Source organism: Phodopus roborovskii, unplaced genomic scaffold (assembly GCF_943737965.1).
Source record: "Phodopus roborovskii unplaced genomic scaffold, PHOROB, whole genome shotgun sequence".
NCBI classification, from domain to species: domain Eukaryota; kingdom Metazoa; phylum Chordata; class Mammalia; order Rodentia; family Cricetidae; genus Phodopus; species Phodopus roborovskii.
Window position 1 is genome coordinate 22,255,303 of NW_026125397.1, and position 25,718 is coordinate 22,281,020.

General features: G+C 44.8%; 1 protein-coding gene across 1 annotated transcript in view; it reads left to right on the forward strand.

The window, feature by feature from the left end:
* Nucleotides 1-25,718, forward strand: part of Lama4 (laminin subunit alpha 4) — a 126,148-nt gene that overhangs the window by 27,860 nt on the left and 72,570 nt on the right. The window contains exons 2-7 of the mRNA XM_051175545.1: nt 1,625-1,726; nt 6,826-6,950; nt 12,475-12,555; nt 20,796-21,010; nt 23,224-23,319; nt 25,182-25,333. Of these exons, the coding sequence (XP_051031502.1) occupies nt 1,625-1,726; nt 6,826-6,950; nt 12,475-12,555; nt 20,796-21,010; nt 23,224-23,319; nt 25,182-25,333 (771 nt within the window). The remainder of the gene's footprint in view (nt 1-1,624; nt 1,727-6,825; nt 6,951-12,474; nt 12,556-20,795; nt 21,011-23,223; nt 23,320-25,181; nt 25,334-25,718) is intronic.

The following is a 25,718-nucleotide window of genomic DNA, read 5'->3' on the forward strand; positions in this document are numbered from 1 at the left end:
CAAGAAGCACGTGAAGTCAAATGTTCTACATGACGCCCTTCCAGTGGCAGTTTTAGTATCTTTCTCTTCCCTCTTGGTTTGGAGAAGCCGAGCAAGGAAAAGGCTTACCTCCTACTGCAGACTCACGGGATGAATTCTCCTACTGCAGACTCACGGGATGAATCCAGCAGTCCCTCTCAGCCTGCCATTTTCTCATTTGGGTCAAATTTCTTGGACTTTACAAAATGAACAAATGTCACTACTATCTTTTGTACTTTCTTCAAGTGAGCAGGTTAAATTTTAGTTTAGGATCCAAATTGGTGGGTTTTAATGCAATAAAATACGCGTTTCTCCGTAGCTTTAGGGTCCAGATTGGTGGGTTTTATACTGTAAAATGCTTGTTTCTCCGTAGCTTTAGGGTCCAGACTGGTGCTTTTATACTGTAAATTACTGTTTCTTCGCACAGAAAAGAAAGAGGAGGAAATGGGTTCACATAACAATCAGAGGGACTCAAGCCACATACGGTGTGAACTGTCCTGGGTGCCAGGGCCACCGTGGGGTGTGATATGAAGTGCTCCCTGTAAGCCGTGGAAACAGTCTAGATTCTTATCTATCTGGAAGCCTGCTTCCAGGCCTGTGGTGCCATTTTTTCCCCCAGCAGCATTGAGACATTCCAGAAAATTATGAACCACATATCCACAAGCCTAGCCACAAAGGAAGAGAGCAATCTCATAATATTTCTCCATAGGAGACACTGGTGGCACTGGGGGGGGGGGGTCACACTGGGGAGGGTGACTCGTTATTGTGCAGGTCAATGGGTATACAATCCTACACGCCACTTAGCTTCTCCAAGGTTCACACCCAAATGAAGGCAAACAATATATTCTCAGAAATTATGAAAATCATTGAAATATGTGACCAGGACCACACAGGCTTGGCCTAGAATAAGACCACATCAACCTCCTTCCCAGGCCCTCTGCAACGCTGTGGTCTGGACCTGACATGGCACGTGTTTGGAGGACAGAGGACAACTTTGCGGAGTCTGTCTTTTTCTTCCACTGTTATGAGCTCACTGCTGTGAGCCCTGGGGATCCAAAGCAGGACACCAGGCTTTCATGGAAAGCCTTTTACCCACTGAGCCTTCCCTCCAGCCCCCAACACAGCTCTTTAAAAGTTCACATGCACTAAAGGCACAATTTTAAGTTACTATGTCAGAGTCAGTCACTCAGAACTACAGGTCCGCATTGTAGTGGGCATCACACAGCTTCTTACCTGGAGAAATACCCCGCCACGGTCTCATTGTGTTGCTTGGATTGGAAAAATAGGAAATTCTCTCTCTCTTTCTCTCTCTCTCCCCATCATCTCTGTCTCTCTGTCTCTCTCCTACCTAAGATCCCCTCCCCCTTCTTCCTTACAATGATGGAACCTTGCTGAGTGTTTCCCCTTGTGCAGAGTGAAAGATGAAAAACTGCACAACAAAGATTGTGCAACTACCTCTGTTGCTGAATGGCTGTACAAATAGCACCATGTTCATGTTTTTTTAAATAATAATTTATTTAATAATCACCTCTTATTGCTTTCCTCAGAAAATGCTGACCACAGTATGTCTTTCCATAGTGAAAATGCATGTCGCTGTCTCTTTCAGAGATGCTATGCTGGATTCTTTCGAACATGGTCAGGAGAATGTTTGCCCTGTGACTGCAATGGCAATTCCCAGGAGTGCTTGGATGGTTCTGGCATATGTCTGGTAAGTCAGGGAATTGCAGGGGAAAATGGCCAAACAAGCTCTTTTCTACATTTCAGTGTTTCCTATAGAAATACATCGTGTCGACACCTTCTGATTTCCAGTGGCCCCTGAGGCTTTCCGTGAATGTGCATATGTGCTCCAGGAGGGCTCTGCCTTTCCTCCCCTGGCAGCTGGCTTCCTGCTGTAGACCAGTGGTGATGGGTTGAAAATAATACACAGCCAAGCCCCCCCCTCCAGATTCCTTTGTATAGTTTGCCAGGTGTTAGGCATCATCTCACATAAACCAGAATATAGCAATTGGCCCACAGCCTGCTGCAGCATGTAAGACAATCAGGTTTATGGATCACAATGATTGTTCTGAAGAGTTGTCTAAACCAGATAGCCAGTAAAGTTGAAGTCTTTGTCTTCTGTTCTTTATAAGTCTGCATTCAAGGCTGGGAAAAAACAAAACAAAAAAATCCAGAAAATTCTCTTCCCAAAGATGAATTTCCCAGCAGACATCTTTTCAGATAACCAGATACTGATGGACATGGAGAAGGCTGCTAGTGTAAAAGACCTTGCTGAATACTTCATGTTTTCAAGATTGGATTGAGCACTTAGTAAAAGTTACTGCTGAAATACTGAGCAGAGTGGCTCCCATAGATGCCGTGAAGTCATTTGAAATTTGTATGCTCTCATCACGTTCTCCCTCAACAACTGTAAGGCATTGACGGTGGCGAGCTTCAGACACGGTGGCGAGCTTCAGACAGACTCCTACATGGAAACGGAGCCCTCCCAAACTGCAAGAGTAGTTTTCTTAAAACTACAACAATGCTCATCTAGATACACTCAAAATTACGTAATTACCTCTACTGAACACACCGTTTGTATTGTAGCGACCTCTGGGGAATTGTACGTTGAAAGTACAGTTTAAGTCATGAACCTAGAGGTTGTCATTAAATTTTGTTACTTTGTAGTTTGTTACTTTGTTACTTTGTAGTTTTGGGGGATTTTTTTAATTCGTGGTATTTGGTTTCCCCTCCCCCTACACCATAGTCTTTAATAACCATCACATCCAGGATGTCCTCTACAGCCCTGGAGGCACACACAGCTGCCAGAATCTACCCCTTTTTAATGCCTTCATCTCCGGTTTCCTGTTATTTTAATCCCAGTGACACTGGGGTGGTGGGGGGGGGGGAAATCCCATGCATACACTTGAAATAACAATGTACATTGCTGATAATGTGACCAATTAAAGGCTCTTTGTTACCTGGTTTGTTAAACTGTAAGTAAGACAGAAGGGTTCAGTAGGCCGCCACCTGCCACTAGGCAACTGGCAAAAGGAATGGGTGAAATCTGGCATTAAAGGGGGGAAAGCTCGCTAGCTCTGCTCATGTCCATCACGAGCGACGGCGAAGCCACAGCTGTGACGGTGCTTTCAAAACAGGAACAGTTGTAGTTTCTGATTTAGACACGGACTTCTGAGATGATTCATCATGACAGGGTCCTTCTCCAATTCTGGAAGTGCACCAGGACATTAGACACTCATATGTGCCTCAACCATCATGCTTCCTGCAATTGCTTTGGTCCAAGACAGAAAATGTACACAGAAATAACGAGGGAAATAACCATGCCCCTCGTATTCATGGCAGTGGCCCTATTACATCTATTAGGAGAGAAATGTTTTCCTCTCTAATTTAAGTAGAGTGTGGTCAATGGGAAAAATTAATAAATATATACTAAATGTAATATATGTACATACATATAGACTATGTGTATAATAAATGTATTTGAAATTCAAGGACCAAAATCACCCACAACAAATTCTCCTGTTTATCATATTTATATTCTTATAAGTTTATTTTTTTTTAAAGGGGGCACAAATTGTATTTAATTAAACTAAAGGATCATTAGTCAAAGACAGACACACACAGACACCCTAAACCTGATTTCTAAGGCTACTGGTTACTCTCCACACCCTGATGGGAAGGCCCTATTGCTGAAGAACTGGTAATTTATGTCATGTGAATCAATGTGAATCAATGGGACTGGTACCCAACTAGAAGCGCCATTCCCACACACTAGCTTTTCAGGGTGCTGGCAGGTAGTTTTCTCACCATTGGAGGAGAAAAGTCATCATCACCATCACCCAGCTACAAACTAGGAGACTTACAACAGCAACCTCCTTGTAAGATACGCCAGCGCAATAGTGGCATACATGTTATGGGAGTAGCCAGACTCTCTGATTGGCTTTAAAGACCATTCCACGACATCAAACTCATACCTGCCACCTACTAAAGTGGCCAAGAACCCTAGACTAAGTAAGTAGTCATGGACCATGGGGAACCTTCTACTTTTATTCTGGTAAAGAAACACAGCAATAAAATGACTATTGATGACATATTGTTATAGCCAAGTCTTGATGATTTTTCAGTCTATTGGGGAATATATATATACATATATATATGATATTTTGCAAAATGGCCATCAGTTTGGTTCCATGACAGCCAAAGTTTGACACAAAGTCAAAGAATGCCAAGGTTTAAAGAATGCTAAGCATGGATAGCTTGATGAAGTTCCCTTAAGCTTTGCACATCAGTACAGAACACAGCAGGAAGTAAATGCAGATACAAGATTCTCTGTGCAGTTTCCATCCTTGCCATTACAACAACTTGTTCCTCCCCTTCATTCTGCACGTCACTTAGTGACAGCATCATTCTGTCCGAAGCCCCACGGCCTTCATCAACTTCTATTTCTTCCCCAACATTTATTTTGATACTATGTCTGGTTCAGGTAGCAACACCTTCACTAAGCCTTCCCATTCCTCAGTTATATCCCGGAGCACACAAGGCTGTTCTTTGTTTATTTCTCCAGCCTGTGAGTTCCTCAAATACAGACACTGGGTCTTCCTCATCTTACCGTCCATTGCAGCAGCGCCTTATCCGCCATGTATCAGCTTAACCCAGGTTTACTAACTGAATAAATGCATTGGTTACTGAAATCTTAAGACGATGACTTCCATGCAAAAATATCTTTTAATTTTCTGATTTATGAGCTACTAATGTCATTCCTTTGTTGCAGTGACATACACTGCCCATTTGCTGGAGACTACCACTGGGACCTAATTCAGAGTAACTAATTAGCAGCTAATACTCTCCAGACACTTGCTTCTCTAAGTGGAGCCCAAGCCAGCAGTACTAACAATGACATAGAGCTTGACTGATATGTGGATTCTCAGGGTACAGCCCAGATGTCCTGAATCAGAATCTACTCTTTCCTCGGTGCACTAAGAGACATGTGTGCACTAAAAGTTCAAGGGGTGCTGATGGACATATCCCATTCTTGAACATCATGAACCCTTTATACTTGTATAAATTAATGGAGATACCAATATTTTGTGTAGATCCCTGCTTCTTAAACCGTGGCTCTCACCCCACCCCCAAAACATTTATTGTTGTCAGGTTTGTTTTCTGCTTGGAAAACAGCAGAGTATTGAAGGTGAAGAAGCAGTTTGCAATCTCAAGGTCTTTCAGAGCAAGAACCCCGAAGGCCATCTAGGCTAAAGCTTCATTGTACAGAGAAAGGCATAGAGAGCCAAGAAGATCAAGGCACTGTTCAGAGTACACTGGTTGGAAAATGAAGAGTTAGGGTCCTTTCTCTGTGCCTCTGGCACTATCTCTACAGCTCCTCTTCCTTCTAACACCTTCTAGGGAAATTCACAATACATTGTTTAAAGGGGCAGTTGAGAAAAGTTGGTGTTTGCACTCTGATATTTTAGCGGCTGAGACTGCATTGTTTTGCCCTTGCTACCCACAGCTACTACAAATTGAACTAAAGCCTTGAAGGGGAATCCAAAGCGTCCATCAAGTGTACCAAATGGACAAAACTAGGAAATAGCTTATTTTTGTGCCCTAATAGTCACTTCAGCCATTAGAGGTGGCCTACGATCTTAGAATGTTTTCTTCTATACTGACCTGTTTCATCTGTGTAACAAGGACTCAAGCACATTTGCCTCTAGTTTATACGCACTTTTGCAATTACTTATGGTTGTTGTTTATAGCTCGTTGTCTTTCCTGAGAAGGACATTGTCTTCAAGTTCAAGTTTTGCATGTTCATCATTCCATGTTTTCCCACTTTCTTCAATTAATTTCCCTATATATTTCCCGAGGGTGCCTGAGCACATGACACAGTTTTAAAGACTGTGTATGTCAACATAGTCTTGCCTCCATAGCAAACTTTACTTTTAAAAATTCTCACTGATCAACAGTCTAAGCCAGATTCTAATTCCTTTTCTGCTGCACAATTATATTTCACATACATACCTAACAGTGGGCCAAATGCTTGAGGAAGATGCAGTCAGGATAGCTTGTTGACGCCTCCCATTGGACTACTGCATTGCACCGAGGACCTACTTCTCCCAGGATAATTGTCATACAGTGCTAAATGACCCACTGTTAGAGAAGAGGGGTGAAGGCTGGGAACAGATAGCTCCATGTGGACAGTGGAAAACAGGCAGGACTCTGGGTGGGAGGCTCTGAAAGAACATTCTGGAGATGTTGAAGCCTGCATTCAGTCAATGCAGAAGGAACAGCCTAGTTTATGTCAGTCTTTATATTTGTTACCTTTATCAGAAATGGAAAAGGATGCAATCCACCTGCCTTCTATTTCTTATGTGTCCTTAACCAAGAGAGTCAGACCATTAGAAGACCTTTATCTTCCCACTACTGCATATGTGCCAGGACCCAACATATTTGCCCTTCCCTGACATACATCCTTACTGTTTCCACTATCGTGGTTAAGCACTATGGGAATATTGTTTTCATTCACTATTCATTCCACATTCAGTAAGCTTAAGCTAGAGTGTGGTAGTCCTAATTATCCTTCTGAATCAAGGTGGGCAACTGATGAGTCTCCTCTGCACACACACGGGATGCATCCATCCACCTTCATCTACATTTCTAGCTCTGACTAGGACTAACGCGGATGCTTTACGTTGCCACACACCGTGCATTCGGGCAGGGCTGATGCCCTTCTGTTTGAAGTAAACCAGGGTGTTACCTTTGCTGCCTGTGAAATAAATGTCTTCGTTCTTCTCAATATTCCTGTATCCTGTCCCACAGCACTGCCAGCGGAACACAACAGGGGAACACTGTGAGAATTGTCTGGATGGCTACATCGGCGACTCCATCAGAGGTGCACCCCGATTCTGCCAGCCATGCCCCTGTCCCTTGCCCCACCTGGCCAAGTAAGTCCTGAAGGCAGAAGGCCTCTGCTTAGAACAATGACTGTCCTTACAATTATTCTTTTGGTTCTACACAGAGTTTCAATTTTTGTCCACAGTCAAAACTGGATGCTTCATGCTGAGAAAAGTGTAAGAAAGCTCTCTGTCCCCCAGACACACTGCCGGGGAGCTTAAACACTTGTAGGCACAACTGTTGCCAAAGTTTTAGACCAGATCATGAAGTCAACAAAATCATCTCAGCACGACAAGCAAAGCCAACTCACCCTTTTCTCCTTCTCCCTCCACCTACACAGGCCACTAGCTGTACAAACATGCACACTGTTTTCAAACGTGTTGCCCCTTCTGACTCTTACGGAATAGCCGTTTCCCTCCAGGCTGTGATCTAAAATGCTTCCCAACCACAGACACACAGAAAGAGTGCTGAGAGCTATATTGTGGCTGGAGTGTGGAACCACCCAGAATAAACATGTGTCCATTGGGCATAAATGGAAACAATGCAATGTTTAAGCACATAGGAAGGGGAAAATCCATTAAACAAAAAACGGTAGTGTGCAAGGTTTGGGAACTTAGCATGGGGTAGAACAGGCACCTGACACATCCAAGGCCCCAGATTTCATCCATAGCACTGAACATTAAAAATGTAGAATTAAAATAACATAGTGGGTTCGGTTTTCCCAATAGCAACCAGCTCTCCAATTCTCTAACACCAACCAGGTGTCCCACGGTCAACTCCGTTTCTGAATGAGAGGGCCGGGAGATAGCATGGTCTCCGGGGTAATGGTTCAGTCCCATAAGACTGGCTCCATTCCAGATACCAGCAAAAGAAAGAAAAGAAAAAAGAAGTAGAATCCCCAGGCTACTCACAAGTTTTGGGTTCCCTCGAACACTCTCATGTTTAATCCTTTGCTAGAATTATTCACAAAACTCAAAACAACATTCTACTTATGACTATCAGTTTATGCAAATGATACACTTCAGGGAGAGCCAAATGAAGGAACCTATAAGGAAGTATGTGTAAATAAATAATGTAAACAAGACATGTGTAAAGTAGGAGGGAAATACAGGGGTACCGAAAGGAGAAGGATCAGAAACCCCACACCGTCTCCTAGAGCACAACCCCGACTCTCAGAGTCCATATGCAAAGACCCTGAAGCTCCTGAGTCCCACTATCCCAGACTCGTCCCGGTTTCCTTTCAGAGGCATGATGTGTCGATGCACACTGCTTGTGCGAGGCGGGGAGGGGGCGTTGAATGTGCTAGCCCTTTATCCCCAGCCACAGAAATGTTTCCCGCAGTGACCACTCCCACACTGAATCCAATAAAGGCTCATTGAGCCTCCTCGTTAGCATAGTCAGGTGTGGTGAGGAGGCTTTTTATAAACCAAGAAAAAGAAGACTTTTCACTTGACGGGTTCAAGGGTTATAGAAGCTCTTTGCTAAAAATGGGAGACCAGAGATTAAATGAGTTTTTAAACAGAGTCACCAACAGCATAAGTACCTACCCTTCTATTTTCGTTTTGGCACATACTGACACATAATACTTGCTTGGTCTCAGAGGTACCTTGTCCTCTCTGTGAGACTAGGTCCAAATGTTGGTTCCATCCCTTGGTTCTTTCACCTGCTTTTACTCAGCATTTTCCTTAGTAAGTAAATTAAAGCAAGGTGTAAAGACCCACAGAAGGGCTGTGAGACTGGCAACACGTGTGGGCCATGTGGGTAGATGCCTTGAACACAGGAGAAAGCTGAAGTAGACATTGGCTTTAATACACGCAGAGCATGGTAACTTTTATCCTAAAACTTGTGTTTTATTTACTCTATGTCAGGAACTGTTGTATTTACAGACATGTGTGCAATTGATAGTAATTGTAAAGAGTAAATCACATGTGTAACTTAGAGTCCACCTACTGGCCTGAGTAGGTGCCTCAGAGATGAGATACTTGCCCTGCACTTAAGACGACCAGGCTTTGGATTCACAGCAGCAGTGTAAAAATACCTGGTGGGCAGGTGTGGGGGCTTGCCCCTAAGCCCAGTGCTCAGATAACCAGAGCGATCCAGTTAGGTCAGCCTGCTGAATAGGTGAGTTCTGGCTTCAAGTGAGCAACAACCCAGAAATACATCTCTCGTCAACCTCTTCCCTATGCACACCCAAACACACACATACACATATGCAGACACCGAAGAGGGCCCAAATATGTGCCCCCTACACACTGATAACATGAAAAGGGAGTAAGGTGACAAGATATCCCCCTATTTGTCTCCCTTGGTTTCAAATCTTACAATGCACCAGCCAGCCAGCAAACGCAAAACTTCTTCAAAAAAAAAAAAAAAAAAAAAAAAATTAAGCTGCTTTGGACCTTTCTTAGTGATTTTTCATGGCTGGATAATATTTGTAATGTGTGCAAGATGGATGGTCCTGAGAGAGTGAAGAACACAAACATTGAAAGGTCTGTTATTTCCACTCAAGAATATCCTGATTTATGAAATGTCAGCCTCATCAAGGTGTAGTCTTTAAATGCTAAAGAAAATTCTGTTCTCAAACATTAATCCTAACCACCTCTAATGAGACATTAACCACACTTAAATATATTTACCCCTGACTTCCTAAAAGCAAGTTTCACTCATTTGAAGTTCCACTCATATAAAGACGTTGATACCATCATCTGCTCAGAAAGTGATTTAGAAACTTTGAGATGAGACGGTTTCTTTAGACAGGAGCATGAATTAGGAAAGCCGTCTCAAAAGGCTCTTTCTGATTGCAGCACAATTGTCCCACATACATAGCGGCCTTCATCTGTTATCTAACATCAGACCTTTAAAATACCGTTCCCTACAAACTGAGGACCTTTGTCTACATGAAATCAGGCCAAACAGCTCTTGAGCCCTTACCATGTGCCGCTATAACACTAGTGTTTCTTGCCAGCAGTTTATCTATCCAACAGCTGGACGCCATATTTCCCCGGGTCACAGTAGAGTGATTTTTATGCTCCTACAGCAAATGGCCCTCTCTCTTTTGAGACAGACTATCCAGTATCCTACTTGAACAAGAAGCACTGCTTTGGGCTGTTGGCCCCTCCCAAGAAAAGAGGCAGAAATAGACGAACTGGGTAATGAGTCTCCTGCCCTCAGCTCACAAGCCGTTTCCAAAGGCATCCAGATGCGTGACTCCAGCCCATGCTGTGTGTGTGCTCGAGGACACGCCCAAGGTCCAAGGTAGCAGCTGTGGAACCTCGGGAACGCATTCCCAAGCTAGAATCATACTCACAGGGACAAAAACTCACCATGGTCTCTGCGATACAAGCACAGTATAATAAAACCTGCAGAAAACTGAAGCAAAAGCGTGCCACCCGTGAGTAAAGTAGGTTCTGCTGGGGTGGGAAGAGGCTCTGGAAGGCCTTCTCTGAGATGTCACAGTTTTCTCTGCAGTGGCAGTGGCGTCAAAGGGGCAGGGATGGGTTAGTTTGTGGTCACAGGCCTGACAAGGTTTGCCTGGATCCCCAACAGGTCTAATCTTTGACCGGGTTTTATTACTAATTTGGTTAAGGAACTATCACAAGCATTAATATATCACAAAAAGTCAAATGCCCCACTGATATTTTCAACTTCCAAAAACTATATTGATTATATATATATACACACATATATGTACATACTATATTGATTTTATATATATATATGTTATATATATGTTATATGTGTTTAAAATAAACATCAGACAAGTTCTCCAACAAGCACCTAATTTGGAATCTGAATTATATTGGGAAGCTCCGTGGGTTGAATCAACCAACTAGGACTGGGTTTTCAGGTTAATGGCAGCACATTGGGAAATGAAGGAGGAGGGAGAGGAGCAGTAGAGGTAACTGAGTGTAAGTGAGTGCTTGCTACTCTTGCAGAGGCCTGGGACTCAGTTCCCAACACCCAGAAACCCACAGCTGCCTGTAACTGTAACTCCAGCTCCAAGCCTGGTCAGGCACCCTCAAGCAGGCTCACAGGCATACACAAGGCACGTGACTAATGGACAAGTAAATATTATTTTTAAGCAAGGAGATAATGCTTGAGACATCTAAGCAATAAAAACAGGTTTGTTTGTTTAATGTCTCCTTAAACCTGCGGGTTCTCCCAGAGCAACTCCATCTCGCCACTTGCAGAGGGCACCACAGGAGTTAGAGTGGACTGGGAACGGCATGGAGTTTACATTTCCACATCCACTAATGGAGATCCCCCTGTTTTTAAAGCATAAACTCTAATGCTAGTGAAGACAGAGCTGAATGCCTTCCATGGCGGGTGCACACTGCCTCTGAGCCATGGAAGCTAGTCAGCCATTGTTCCCAAGGGCAATTGCATAGAGTCCGCTTGTTTATTCTGGGGCTGGCCAGACATCCTCTGTGTCTACCAGAATCTATGCTAATCTTTCCAATTAAGGAAAACAGCATCTGTTTGAAACAGTAGGACTTCAGATAAATGCCCTGGACTCCAGACACCCCAGGCAGACATTTCCTCCTCGAGCTGAGGGCAGGCTGGGTGGAACGCCTTCAAAGAAAGAGGCATGGGAGTTTGTTCATTTCTGAATGCAACGTGCAAGATTTTCTTTAGGTCAGCTAAGGAATAAGAACAGGCAAAATAAAGGGTGAAATCCCAAGGAAATGCAATGTCATTGGGATGTTTCTACCAAACTGCTGAGAAAATAATCGCCTTTCAGTGAGGGACACACGACGTTTTTGTGCCAATTTTATGACCACTGTTGAATAAAGCAGGCAGGCATATCCCTTTGCTTTTCTTCAGTCGCCATTAGGGTGAAATTGCTGACACAAGCAGGAAGTGGAGGGCAGAGGTCAAACTCTACGGAAGCCAAAAGTAATGTAAAAGTCATACACATTACACCTACCCTTCACACAACCGGTGTGTCTTTTATGAACTTTTCCATACCTGAAGGAGTAGTACCCCATTTCTTCTGCCTCAATAAGTTAGGAAAGATAGTTATTCTGCTGGAGCAATATTTTTATTACATTTCTGTTTTGTGTCCTAATTTTTACTAAGAATAAAGAAGGGGGAGGGGAGGAAGAAGAAAAGAGGAATTCCTATGGGATAGGTGTGTGTGTGTGTGTGTGTGTGTATGTGTGTGTGCGCGTATGTGCGCGTGCGTGCGCGTGTGTACACTAAGAACCTTATTTTTTTTTTTCTTGAGAACTTGTGTTTGGCTCTTTGATCTACTTTAGCCAGTCCCTTCACCCTTAATCCCAATACTTAAAGTACACAGAGGAAAAAGTTAAGGCTTTGTGGGTTGTATCGTTTAGGACTGGCTCATGATCTTAAAAAATGGAGGTTGAGTGCAGAAAGACTGTGAAGAAGCTTTTAATGTGGGGATTTCTGTCTCTGCTCGGTGTCCAGTCTGTCCTGAAGAGTAAGAATTGAATCACATTTGTTAGAGAGGAACCAGGAAGAAATGACCCAATCTGAAGCTAAGACAACCATCTCACCAGCATTACAAAACAGTGGTAATGGAATGACTTCTGACATTTCTCATGCTTCTAGCTTTGCAGAGTCCTGCTACAGGAAAAATGGAGCTGTACGGTGTATTTGCAAAGAAAACTATGCTGGGCCTAACTGTGAAAGGTAGGCAAATAAAATTCTTTATGTTTCTATGTTAGGAGCATCAGCTCTGCCGTGTTTCTCTTCAAGGTTGATATATAAATCGGGGGTGGAGAAAATTTTAAAACCCCAAGTGGGGTGATGTCCCTGGGCCAGGACAGCTAGAATAGTATGTTCCCTTGGGGTTCAGGCAAGTGTGGTATCTTGGAACAAATGGGGATATTCTCTAGATGATTTTAGTAAGCCTTCCCACTCTCCAGCATAACAAGCCACTACTATGGCTTGTATAACTCGTATCTCTCCCACAAAGAGTAAAACTCCCAGGTAAATAGGAAGTGAGACCTCCAGTGTTGACTCCTCTGTTGCTCATAGAATGACACTAGTACAAAGCACTAACCAGTGATTTAGTTCACCCTCCTTCTACCTCTTACAAGATAAAATCCACAAACCTGGGTGTTCAGAATCTGCGTTTGGTGCTTACACAAATGTCCTTTCCAGTCACCCTGTGGTTGCTCAAGAAAGACCTTGGCAGCTAAGCACTCGAGGGCTCCCACTGAGTGACTTCCTAGTAAGATACTGGCATTCAGTCCAGCTCTTCACTGCCCATAGTTCTCTAGGATGAAATGCCTTTAACCAAAACAATCTCACAGAGAAGTCTTCCCAACAGAGTCACTGGCTGAGCTCACCATTGGCAATGGACTTTGGCAACTCCAGGATGCTGTGGTTTATAAGGATAGGGAGGGAAGGAACAGAGGTACTGGCCAAACATTCAGTTTAGCAATATATCCACAGGCTCCTCACCTCATGGACAGCATATGCAGGCCAACTGCTCAGCAGGATTCACAAACTCAGCTTGTGGCTCAAGATAGAAACCCTTAATTACAAGACACCTGTCTCCTAAGAAATGCCCCTGCATCTCCCAGAGAGTAGTTCTGAAACCCAAAAGCAGCCACAGCTTGTGGTAAATAAAGATCTCTACGTTGTTGTATTGACTTTTAAAAGGGCAAGTTGTAGGTAATTCTTACACCTGGTGAATGGAAGTTTCCATCAGCATTTGGGGGGGGGGGGGTGAGATCGGAGAACCCACCTGAGGGTGACTAATTAACATCTGTGACACAATCACTATGTGTCTCCGTATTTGGAGACACAGAAATATGAGGCTCACAGTTTACTCATTTTCAGGCTTTGTGGGGAGGTCTGAGATAATTGTTTATCAGGCAAGGATGGAGGTTTTCTCCTGTGTCTGGAGTTAAATTCTGTGTAGTCTGATTGGGACAGAGCATGTTATGAGGATTTAGTGGCCCTGCTGATCAAGCGCCAGGCTGGAACACGTAACACCTCTGTGGGGAAACAGGGGTTCCCACCCTGACACAGGCAGCATGTCCACTACAGATGTATGATTGCAGGTAAATAAAGAAAATCACCCTGCACATATCAGAGGCTCAGAGGATCTGCCATTACCCAGTAAGCCTGGCATTGGTCTGTTTGCACTGCCCCTGGATACATGCTTTAGAAAGAACTCCAGGAGACTGTACAGAAAGGGGACCCTAAGTCATCACACCGCAGAGAAACGGGCACAGCCATGCTTACTGCTGCATTGCTCACAGTAGCCAGGATACAGAGCCAGCCAAGAGCTCTGCCAAGGGATAAGCAGATAAGAAGATGGGCAGATGTGCAATGGGATTTTGTTCAGCTCTTAAGAAGAACTACATCGTGATTTTGCAGGGGTGGATGGAACTGGCAAAATAAGCCAGACTCTGAAAGACTGGTTTTGAGCTACCATGTGGGTGCTGGGAACAAAACCCAAGTCCTCTGCACGAAGAGCCAGAGCTCTTAACCACTGAGCATCCCTCCAGCTCCAGCCTTCTGACTTCTTTCAGTTTTGAGTGAATTCTGTTTGAAAATACCAATTTGATTTTCTTTTCAGATATATAAAAGTCATAGGTATGATGAGTTTCCACCTAATTTTACATTTGAAATTCTATGACCATTTAAATGAACACTGGAGGGTACAGTCTATGGCAATATTTATTCTTTAAAAGGAGACACAGTATAAATGAGTTGAAAGGTCTAAAACATAAAATATATTTTGTTTACTCTGTCTCTTACTCTACTAAGTAATGTAGATCAAATACAGACATTGACCTTGTCATCACAATTATGTCCATAACTCTTAGTCTGCCTGGGCACTGGCTGCCTGTTTTTTCTAAAGTACCCCACCCACGAGTAGGACAAGCTAATCTTCAGGTCTCCCAGATCACCCGGAGAACTTTAGACATGTCTGTTCTAAGATGGCTGCTATGATGCTAACAATAATAACTAACACTTACTGAGCATTTTCTGGTTATCGGGCATGTTATAAATGCTTTACATACAGCAATGGATTTAAGTGTCAAAACAATACTGTGGCTATCATTTTAGCCTTATTTACCAGCGGAAGAAGCAGAGACCGTGTGAGCTCACCTACAGAAATAGTATCTTCCACTCTTCTCAAATCGCAGTATCTGACATACTCTTGGTACCTGGCTATATATTTTTAAGTAATACCCTTATAGCAACAACAACAAAAGCAGTACTCAGTAAGAGTATGTTTTCCCTCCCGCCTGGTCCCAGAGCCGCAGGAGCCCCAAATAACACACAGAGACGCAGTATTAGATATAATGCTGTTGGCCTGTTACTAGCATTACTTATGGCTACCTCTGCCTTAAATGTTAACCCATTTCTAAGTATTTCCAACTGGTCTTATCTTACCAGAGAGAGAGCCCGGCATACTACCCTGTAGGTCCTCCATCTTGGAACTCCTCCCTACTTCTTCCTCTCTCCTCCCTGTCTCCTAGTCCTGCCTATCTTGCTTTCCTATTGGCCAACAGTGCTTTATTCATTAGCCAATAGGAGAAACATATTTACAGACTGACATCTCCCATCAGTACTCTAATGTCCCTTCGAAGACAGGGACAATGCCATGAAAAGTCAATCCTTTGTTGCTTCATTATACCCTACACCTCCCATCCCAATCCCGGGAAAATGGAAAGGGGTGAGCCAGAATGAGCAAAGTTCAGATCACGGCTTTCTGGCTAAACTGAGGCTGCAAATGCAAATTGGCTGCTAATATGTATGATTAGAAAACTCATAACCTTCTGGGGATGTAGTTTCCTTGTTTATTTATTTATTTATTTATTTATTTATTACTCATTTTACTCTTTGGGGGGGGGGTCTACCACCCAGCTCCCCCAATAAACACACAGAGATTTATTCTTATTTATGAATGCCTGGCCTTAGCTTGGCTTGTTTCTAGACAGCTTTTCTTAAATTAGCTTATCTAAATTTTGCCTGTGGGCTTTTACCTTTTTCTATTTCTGTGTATCTTTTCTTTCCTTCTTGTTCTCTGTCTGGCTGGGTAGTAGGACCCAGGCACACTCCTCTCCTCCTTTTATTGCTCTTGTTTTCTTTTCTCCTTCTATCTATTCTCTTTGCCTGGCTTCTCCATCTACCCATCTCTCCTGCCGTTCAGCTCTTTATTAGACCAATCAGGTGTGTTGAGCAGTCACAGCAACACAGCCTCACAGAGCTAAACAAATGCAGCATAAAAGAATGCCACACACCTTTAGCTAATATTCCACAACATGGGGAAGGTCTGCTTTTCTGGTTCCTATCTAGTATGACCTTTGGTCCATAAGAGGTGCACTTGAAAGATGTAGAGCTGACACTCAGAGCCATGAGGAGACTTAATCTAAACTCATGAAGGTGGTTAGTGACAGATCCAACGTCAAAATCCAGTGCAGTTTTTCAGGCTGCAAACTTACCTGGCCTCGGGGTTTCTGCCTCAGTGGGCCCACACTGCATTTAATCACCTACTTCCATCCTTTTAGTCTTCTGTCAGGATACGGAGCATGCTAAGACCTTAACTTTTACCATGTGGGTGCTGTTGCTAGAGGACCAGAGGATAAGGGGAAACCAAACACAACTGCAAACGTGACTTGAACTCCCTAAAGTGTGAATTGGGCAAAGAGAGGCTCCGGCCGAGGGCCAGGCCGCGTGCACAGCGTCATCAGAGGCGTGGATGTGATGTCGGTGCTGACAATGGTGACGAGATTGACGACGGCGGACATGGAAACCTGAGGGAACAGTAAGAAGACGGGAGCACTAACAGCTACTGTGGTTCTTAATGATGCAGAAGCGTGGCCTAAGTCCCTCTAAAAGGCACGATGACCAGAGTGTGACCGACCCTTCCAGAAAAGTTTCTGACCCACTCAAGGATGCAGTTTTGGCTTCCTCAGAAAAAGGCTTTAAGTGAGAGCTGTGTGGGCCTTGGAGGAGAAGTTGAAGAAAAGGGAGAGCAGCAGATATAGATCAGAACTGGTTTTTCGGGTTTTTTTGTTGTGGTCGTTGTTGTTTTTGTTTTTGTGGTTGTGTGTTTTAAGGCCTGGCACAGTGACACTTGTCTACAATCCTCACATCTGGGAGGGGAAGGAGAATCAGAAGGTCAAGGTCATCTTTGATTACATAGCAAGTTCAAGGTCATCCTTGGCTATGTAGCAAGGCTAGGATACATATGACCCTGTCTCAAAAAACAAACAAACACACAGCAAAAAAATTGTTTTGTTAAATGAAAGATGGTTAAACCAGCATTGAATGAACTATCAATTTATCCATGTTGGCTCCCATATCTATAAATGTGGGATTTCTAAGGAGACAATAAATAAGGAAATATTTGTGTGCTAGATCTGTGAAGTCCATAAGGCCCAAAGTTTAGGTTGTAACTTCAGAGTTGACTCCAAACCTACCACCAAAAGATGGTCTTGAAGCTCAGAGGTTTCCATGTGATCAAGACTCTAATTTATAGGATACAAAATTTTGTTTCTCTCTGTGTGTGTGTGTGTATGTGTGTATGTGTGTGTGTTTGTGCACACATGCGTGCCACATGTATGTATGTCTTCCTCCATCATTCTCTACCTTATGCTTTTTGAGACAGTCTCTCACTGACGTTGGCTTTTGTTAGTTCAGCTACCCTAGCTGCAATGAACTCCAAGAATCTACCTATCTCCATCCCCAGTGCTGGGATTCCATGCATGTCCTTTAATTTATGTGTATTCTGAAAGTTAAAGTCAGGTCTCTTGTTTGCACAGCGGGCACTTATCATCTGAGCCATCTCCAGCTCCCATTGGACTTCCTTTAATGGAAGACCAGGAAGTAACCTATAGTGATGGGATGAAATCAATGGAGAAAACAAAGGAACTGGCATCTGGCCTCCATGAGGCAAGCTGGTTCTTCTACCCAAGACCTCAAGATTCCCAGCTGCACACTGAAGTAGATCTGAATCCAATTTCAATGAACCAACAAGTCTAATATTTTCGGCTTGGTGAACTGCAGTAAAGAATAGAAATTCAATCCAGCTACATGTTCCATGGATGAATAATTTATGCTGGCTGGAAGACCAAAGGTCCTGGAAATCTGAGGCACAAAGACCTAAGGAAATATGAATAACAAAACTCGTTGGACATTTCCTCTTGGGATGCTTCTCTGCGGAGTGTGTAGAACGTACATTTGTCTTTTTCATAGACTTGCCGAGGGCATTATAGTATATTTAATTCATTTCCTGTTCTGTGTTTTTCCTATCACTATCTCCCACCATGCCTTACATAAAGCGGACATGAACTGTCCCTCTGTTGGATGAATTTATTTATTCATTCATAGCAGCAGCTGTGCCGTGCAGGGCACAGCAAAGGAAAGAACATCAGGGTTGAACTGTGACCTTCTATGTGGCCCTGGAAAAACTGAAGTGGCTTGTCTCACAGCCTCAGAGTGCCCAGTGCGAATGGTCTTCCTTCCGGCTGTCAGTGGTAACTGAAAGAGTAACACAGCAGCTCTGAGACACAGTGCAAGCAAAGGACATAAAGGCGGACAGACACCAACATTACAGTTCCACTGACAGACTGACATAGAAAGACAGACATCTGAAAAAGATTGACAGCCGTGCACCATGTGTTCAACAGTAGTTAGAGGGGCCAGGGTTTGCATGGGATTTCTTGGCACTCATTGGTCTGTTTTCCAAGTGTTCTGAGTCACATTCTCTTGCCTCTGTGGGAAGCTGTTGCTCCGGGGCTGCCCTTGAGGCCAGCTGACTTGTCCGTGGTTCGTACCTGAGGGGGAGTGTGGACTACAGAAAGGCTAGCTGAAGACATTAAAGGAAAAGACAGAGACACAGGATAGATGTCAGGGTTGCCATTCAGTCCATACTGAATGCTGAATGCCTGGAGTTCATTCTTCAACATACTTACGCACCCAACCAAAAGTGGGGGCAATGGCAGACGCCTTCTATTATCATGTATAAGGGCAAGCAGACATCCTTCCCTTAATCCTGCCATCAGGCCTTCAGGGTCAAGAGTGAACACCTCTGAGCCCAAGGCTGTTATTTAGATAAAGACATCCACTACTAAGACCAAAATATCCTACATCAGCCAAGCTATAGACTTATAGGTATAAGGACAGTTTTGAACTCTCTGACCTTCAGACGACATGGAGTGGAGCCATCTTTATGGGCCCCGACAGCCCCAAAGGGAGAGCTTTTTAAAATGTAGGATCCTATTATCATTGGCCCGATAGTGGGACTCTTTGGAAAGTCCTCCTACTGTCCACTCCCAAGACCATTTCCCCAGCTCTATGCCGCCACATCCCTCTTCCGTCTCTGTTCCACTCTGAGAGTGGCCAACACCACTCTGCCCTTCATCACGCTCAGAATCCTCCCCTAGGTTTCTCTTTATTTTTCCTTTTTCCCACGAGAACTGATTCCTTGGTCTGACCTTCAGCTCCCAGCCCCTCCCATGCTGCCTGCAGCTTAGCCCATCTTCCACACTCTAGCTGAAGGCCCTGCAGCAAAGGCCAGTCCACAGTCACCCAGCAGACACGTGTAGTTTAACCTTGGCATATTCTGCTCATGTCCAGAAATGCAATGCTGCATCAAAATCCAAATTCCTATCTTTTCCTTCAAAACTAAGAGCTGCCAGCCCAAGTCCTCTGTTCCCTGCAGGCTAACCACCTAGTAACAAATGACTGGCGCCTTTGGGCAAGTGCCCCCTCTAACTGTTAGTTCACGCACTAAAGTACCCAGAAGAACAGTCCACTCTGTTTACTTCTGGTGTTCTGAGTTCTGCTGTCCACTTTCTGTCCAGACTGCCTTTGCTCAATCACAAGATGGCAGCCGGCAGCTAAAGGACTGGCCTGCTGTGCTTCTGTGACACTCAATCAAGGGTCTAGGGTATGCTGGCTAGTTTTATGTCAATCTGACACAACCTAGAGTCATCTGAAAAAAGGGAACCTCAATGGACAAAATGCACCCAGAAGATCCAGATGTGCGGTGTTTTCTTAATTTGCGATCAATTAGGGGGAGGGCCCAGCCCATTGTGGGTGGGGCCATCGCTAGGTGGGCGGTCCTGGGTTCTATAAGAAAGACTGAGCCAGTTGTATGAAACACTCCTCATGACCTCTGCATCAGCTCGTGCCTCGAGATTCCAGCCTTGCTCAAGTTCCTATCGTGACTTCCTTCAGTGATGCACTGTATGTGGAAATATAAGCCAAATAAACCATCTTCTCCACAACTTGAGTCTGGTCATGGTGTTTCAACACAGCAATGATAACCCTGACTCCCAAAGCAGTCACTTTGGGCCAGGAGAATACTCAGCACTGATTGGCTTAGGCTAAGTTCCTTGAACAATTCATTACGGCAGGACAAGTTGTAATTTGGCTCTCAATAGAGGTGCCACTAGCATTTTGGCCAGGATATTACTCAGCTGGTATCCTATTGATGCACCTCATTACAGACATTTAGCAAATGTGACCCCACGAATCACATACCAGCTATGCACTCCAATCCCCAAGATAACCAACAATGCCATCACATTAATGTAATAAAGACACTTCTGATCTGGAGCCTGAATAATCTGAAACACATTGAGGAGTGTGGGGAGAAACAACTCTAAAAGGGAGAGATGAGACATAATATCCATAGTCTTAGCATTTGCAGGGTGAGAGAGAGCGAATAGACCAGCCTGGGATATATGGGGAGACGTAGAATCAAAATAAATATGCAAATACATAATACTTTTTAGAGGTCTGGTCATATTAATAATATGGGAGAATTGGAATGAATTCTGCGGTGGGCCTCTACCCACATTCACTATGTATTTCTTCTATGTAGGAAAGATTTTCTAAACTATGGGTTAACAAATCTGGATGCTAAAATGGTTGGCATGTTTAACACCTTTCAGATGTGCTCCTGGTTACTATGGAAACCCCTTGCTCATTGGAAGCACCTGTAAGAAATGTGACTGCAGCGGAAATTCGGATCCTAACCTCATCTTTGAAGACTGTGACGAGATCACTGGCCAGTGTAGGAACTGCTTACGAAATACCACCGGGCCCAAGTGTGAGCGCTGTGCTCCAGGCTATTACGGAGATGCCAGGACCGCCAAGAACTGTGCAGGTACAGGTCCCAAAGCCCTCAGCCAGCTGTGTGGCCAGCATTGCTCTCCGACAGAACTGAAGAATTCATACTGAGGGAATGCTACCAGTGCCCCCCTGACATTGATCTAGAGCAGTGGCTCGCAACCTTCTGATGACACAACCGTTTAATATACGTCCTCAGGTTGTGGCGACCCTCGACCGTAAAATCGTTTCGTTGCTATTTCATAACCGTAATTTTGCTACTGGTCTGAGTCATAATGTAGCATATGATATGCAGGCGATCTGATGTGCGAGGTGACCCACAGGCTGAGAAGTGCCGGTCTAGAGCACTATACAGAATATGCATCAAGGTTTTCCAAAGTTAGACATTTTCATTAAGGCAACCAGTGAAGCTTAGCTTGTGGGTGGAGTGAAGCAAGACACATCAAAAAGAGTGACTTATGTCTTATTGTGTCCATATTTGTGATTTTGATTGAAGAAATAAGTTATATCTACCATAGTGAATTACTATATTGACCTACATTACCTATATTGACTGAATGAAATCTGGTTTGACTCGAGCTATTTTTTTCTGGAAACCGAGTCCTCTTTCAGTTACGTTTAATAAAATTAATGTTCCAGATAGGTAAACTCGCTAAGCACATGTGTAGTTTAGTCACACAGGGTCCTCCACATTTTCTCGGATAGTCAGAGTCAATACTTGAGAGGGAGGATAAGAAATCTAATGGTTAGACTTCAGGTCAACAGAAGTGTGCACTTCCCGTCCGTAATTTCTCCAGCGCATTCGCTGCGCAGAGTAAGCTCTTCAGGTGTGAAGCGAACTGCTTTCCCCCAGGAGGAAGGAGGGCTGAGACTAGGTGCCTCTTCTCCCTAAGAGGCGTTTAGGAAGACGGAAGAGAATGGGGGATTGTGTGCGGACAGCGTGCATTCTGGACCCCCCCCCCCAGTGGAAAGCATCACCTGAAGGACTGCAAAAGGAAGAGTGTAGTAGCGAGAAGCGTACAGCTGTGCTGTGGCCACAATGAAAGGAAACACACCTACAGAAAAAGAAACGCTTCCAGGGCCACAGTACAAAAAATCAATGGCGGGCAGAAGGAAGACTGCACAGTCAGATGGGTGAGGCGCTAGAACTGTGGCGGAAAACAAAACCTTAGAAAATGGCACCGTTATTCTCAAAGCACGACTGAAACCTGCATTTAAAAGTGAAGGAGCAGCTGCCCCCGAGATGACGAGGCTATGAAGCGCAGGGGCATGACCTCAAGCAGGGTTTAATAAGTCTGCATTTTGCGGGTCATTACACCACTGAATGTACATACAATAAGTGATGTGCCCCTTGGAGTGAACCTTCTGGGGTTATTCTGTGAGGGGAAACTCCCAATTCTATTCCAGCTTATGGCTGGCCAGCTAGCAGAGATGGCCCAGGATTTCACTCCCACGCAGAAACTCCAAGGGGGAGGGGGGGGATCCAGGATATAACTTGGTGGTAAAACACATGGCTGGTTCAATCCCTGTCATTGCCTGCTCCACAACCCTGGGCAGGGGGGAGGGGGAGCTAGTGGAAAATCAAAAGTCTGATAAGGTCGGATTTTGTTTTTCAAAAGACATTACTGAAAATCATCAGGAGATGAATGATGGGCTCTCGGCCTTTTAAATTCATGTAAATATGTTCCCAGTTCCTTCCCTGGCATCACTCCTAGCAACCCCATGACACCTCCCGTTCGGAGTCTGCAACCAGTCTTGCCAAGGGTCAACTGCTTGGGAGCCAAGAATTGCTCCTGGCTTACTCACTCTCTGCTCTGGAGTGATTCCCTCACACCTGGCAGGGCCTAACCCTGCTGTTGGATTGACTGGACACTCTCTGTGTGACCGGATGGCTTTCGATTTCAAGTTGAGTGCTGAGCTCCGTGTCCATTGTTCCCTGGTGAAAAAGTCCTGGGCCTGTCTGGACTAAAGCATCTGTTGAGCTTTGATAAGATCCTAAAGAGATGGGAGAAGAATCCTAGGAAATGAGATTAGTTTTGCTCTGGGGTCAGTTTTGAACGTCTCACTTGCCTTCATTGAGGTGATGAGAGATGACTATCTTCACTTCATAGACGTACCCAGAAAGGTGAATATAATTAATCCTCATTGAAGGATTTAGCAGCCATAGCAGGATTTCTGGAAACAATTGGAAGACCACCCTGTTTTAAGCATTATGTGGTGACTCCCTGCTCTTGTTTTTGTTTCCCACAGTGTGTGACTGTGGGGGCGGCCCATGTGACAGCGTAACCGGACAGTGCCTGGAAGAAGGACTTGAACTCCCTACAGGCATGGACTGCCCAACCATAAGTAACAACAGTGCATGAGTGACTAACCTGCCTTCCCTAGTGTACTACAGGTGCTTGCTGAGGAAGAACCATTGGCAGTTAAAAACTCAAACATGGGGAAGAAAGAATTGACCCCCAGAGATTATCCTCTGACCTCCACATGCACACTGAGGCTCTCAGACACACCACACACACACACACACACACACACATGCCACATGCACCCTGAGGCTCTCAGACATACACAACACATACATACATACACCAGACACACACACACACACCACATATACACCACACACACATAAACACATGCCACATGCACACCATACCACACACATACCACACATGTGTATACCACATACACCCCACATAACACTCCAGACACACACACACCACATGAATACACCACACACCACACACCACACACACACACACAAAATATGTAATAAATGAAGTAAAAAGAAATGTAAAGGTAGATGTGATACCACTTTCCCCGGAACCTGTGTAAAGGTCCCGGAGGTCTCGCTCTCACTCAGCAGCGAGGTGGTTGCCGACATCACCTCACTTCCGACATCTCACTTAGCTGGCCTTCACACTCAGAGTCATGCTCCCAGGACAGAGCTCTTTCCGCATTCGCTGACCAGGCCTCAGATAATGGGACAGACAGGGCCTTGCAACACCTGTAGACATGGAAGCACTAGGAGACTTAGGCTCCGTTCCCCAGATGTAAGTAAGGCATTACAAAGTGGAGTTGCTTGCTTGCTTTCCTAGGTTGCTTTGTCACTCATAGCAACAAAGCTTTTGTCTTAAAGAATATTTGAACATCATGCATTCCTTCCTCAAAACAAACGTATATCACTTCTAAAGTCCTTTTGGGCAGAAGAGAGTAAATACTACCGGTACACATCTTACAGGATGCCCCAGATGTGAGACACAGCAGGGCAATTATCAACTAGATCGTCCCTTGACCAGCCCCAGATGTTACAGCGCCCTAAACATCTCCAGCAGCCTGATGTGTAGACTGGGATCTCATTTTCGGAGGGAGCTTATAGGGAGTACTATGCTGGCCTTCCAATAACAAATTAACACATTAACACGCATTAACTCTTTAGTCACCGTCTCTCAGCTCCCGAGAAGACAGCAGCACACATGGGAAGGAGCATAGGTCTAAGGTAGAAGGAGAGGTCAAGACAGGGGTCAGAGCTTGGTGTGTGTTCCTTTTGGTTGCATCCATGGGGGGTTGGGATGCTGGGTCCCGGGCGGGATCAGTGTGAAAGTGATGAGACCATGCCCAGGTTTGGTCAGAGCTTTGGCACCTTCCTTGGAGACCAAGTCTTGACGTTAGCCAGAAATTGTACCCTACAGACCTTCTCTGAGGACTTGTTCTTCTGAACAGGAGGTGGGGCATGGAGGGGGCCAGGCCCTCCCTGGGGGACGCCAAGGCAGGTGCAGCATCCCTACACTGACTGAGGAAAGCTAAAGGGGAAGGAAAGATGCCTGGTCCCTGGCCTGCGCTACCAGCTGCCACCAAGCAAATATTAGAGGCTGACAAGAATGGACTCCTTCAGGAGGGGCGGGGCCCCACTCCTAAGGAAACATGGGCGGGACTTCTTGACAACTCATCCCATGATACCCTTCCTTCCTGGCAGCCATGAGTAATGCTATTAACTTACTGTCCCTGCTGCCTGTTGTTCGTTATATTTTAAATGGAAATCCTGCCTGGTGTACAGTTTGGCTTGGTAAAGACTGGCTCTACGCGGCCAGCGCAACTCCTCAAGAAACAAAAACAGACATGGTATTAGCTAAGGGGGTCCACATTAAAACCACACGCTTCCAGCCACCTTTGGTCCTGCAGGAATGACACCCCTGTTTCATCTCCAGGCTGCGACAAGTGCATCTGGGACCTGACTGATGACCTGCGGTTAGCAGCACTCTCCATCCAAGAGAGCAAATCCGGGCTGCTGAGCGTGTCCTCCGGCGCTGCGGCGCACAGGCACATCAGCGAGATGAACTCCACCATCCACCTCCTCAAAGTACGCTAACTGTTGTGCTTTTTGTCCACGCTTTCCCTGTAGCCCCCCTGGCTCCCTGTAGCAATTGCTGTGTCTTGTTGGCGACTGAGCTCCATGGCTGTCTCTCAGACCGTGTAGGTTCAACATCGACAATACCCGGGTACGAGAGACGTTAGGAAAAGTTCACCATCACCATGAGCTTGATGCCCCAACCAGAGGCCGCCATTTATGTAAGAGAGCACACAGACAATGAAATCACTAGGAGACTGGCATCTACAAGGGAAACTTTTGTTTGTGAGGCTCTGCATTCATTTTTTTTTTCAAACATAAGCCTAACCAGTACAGCTTAGTTTCAGTCCGCAGGGTTTTGAGGAGTTTATCTAGAACATCCCCATCCCCTTCCAAC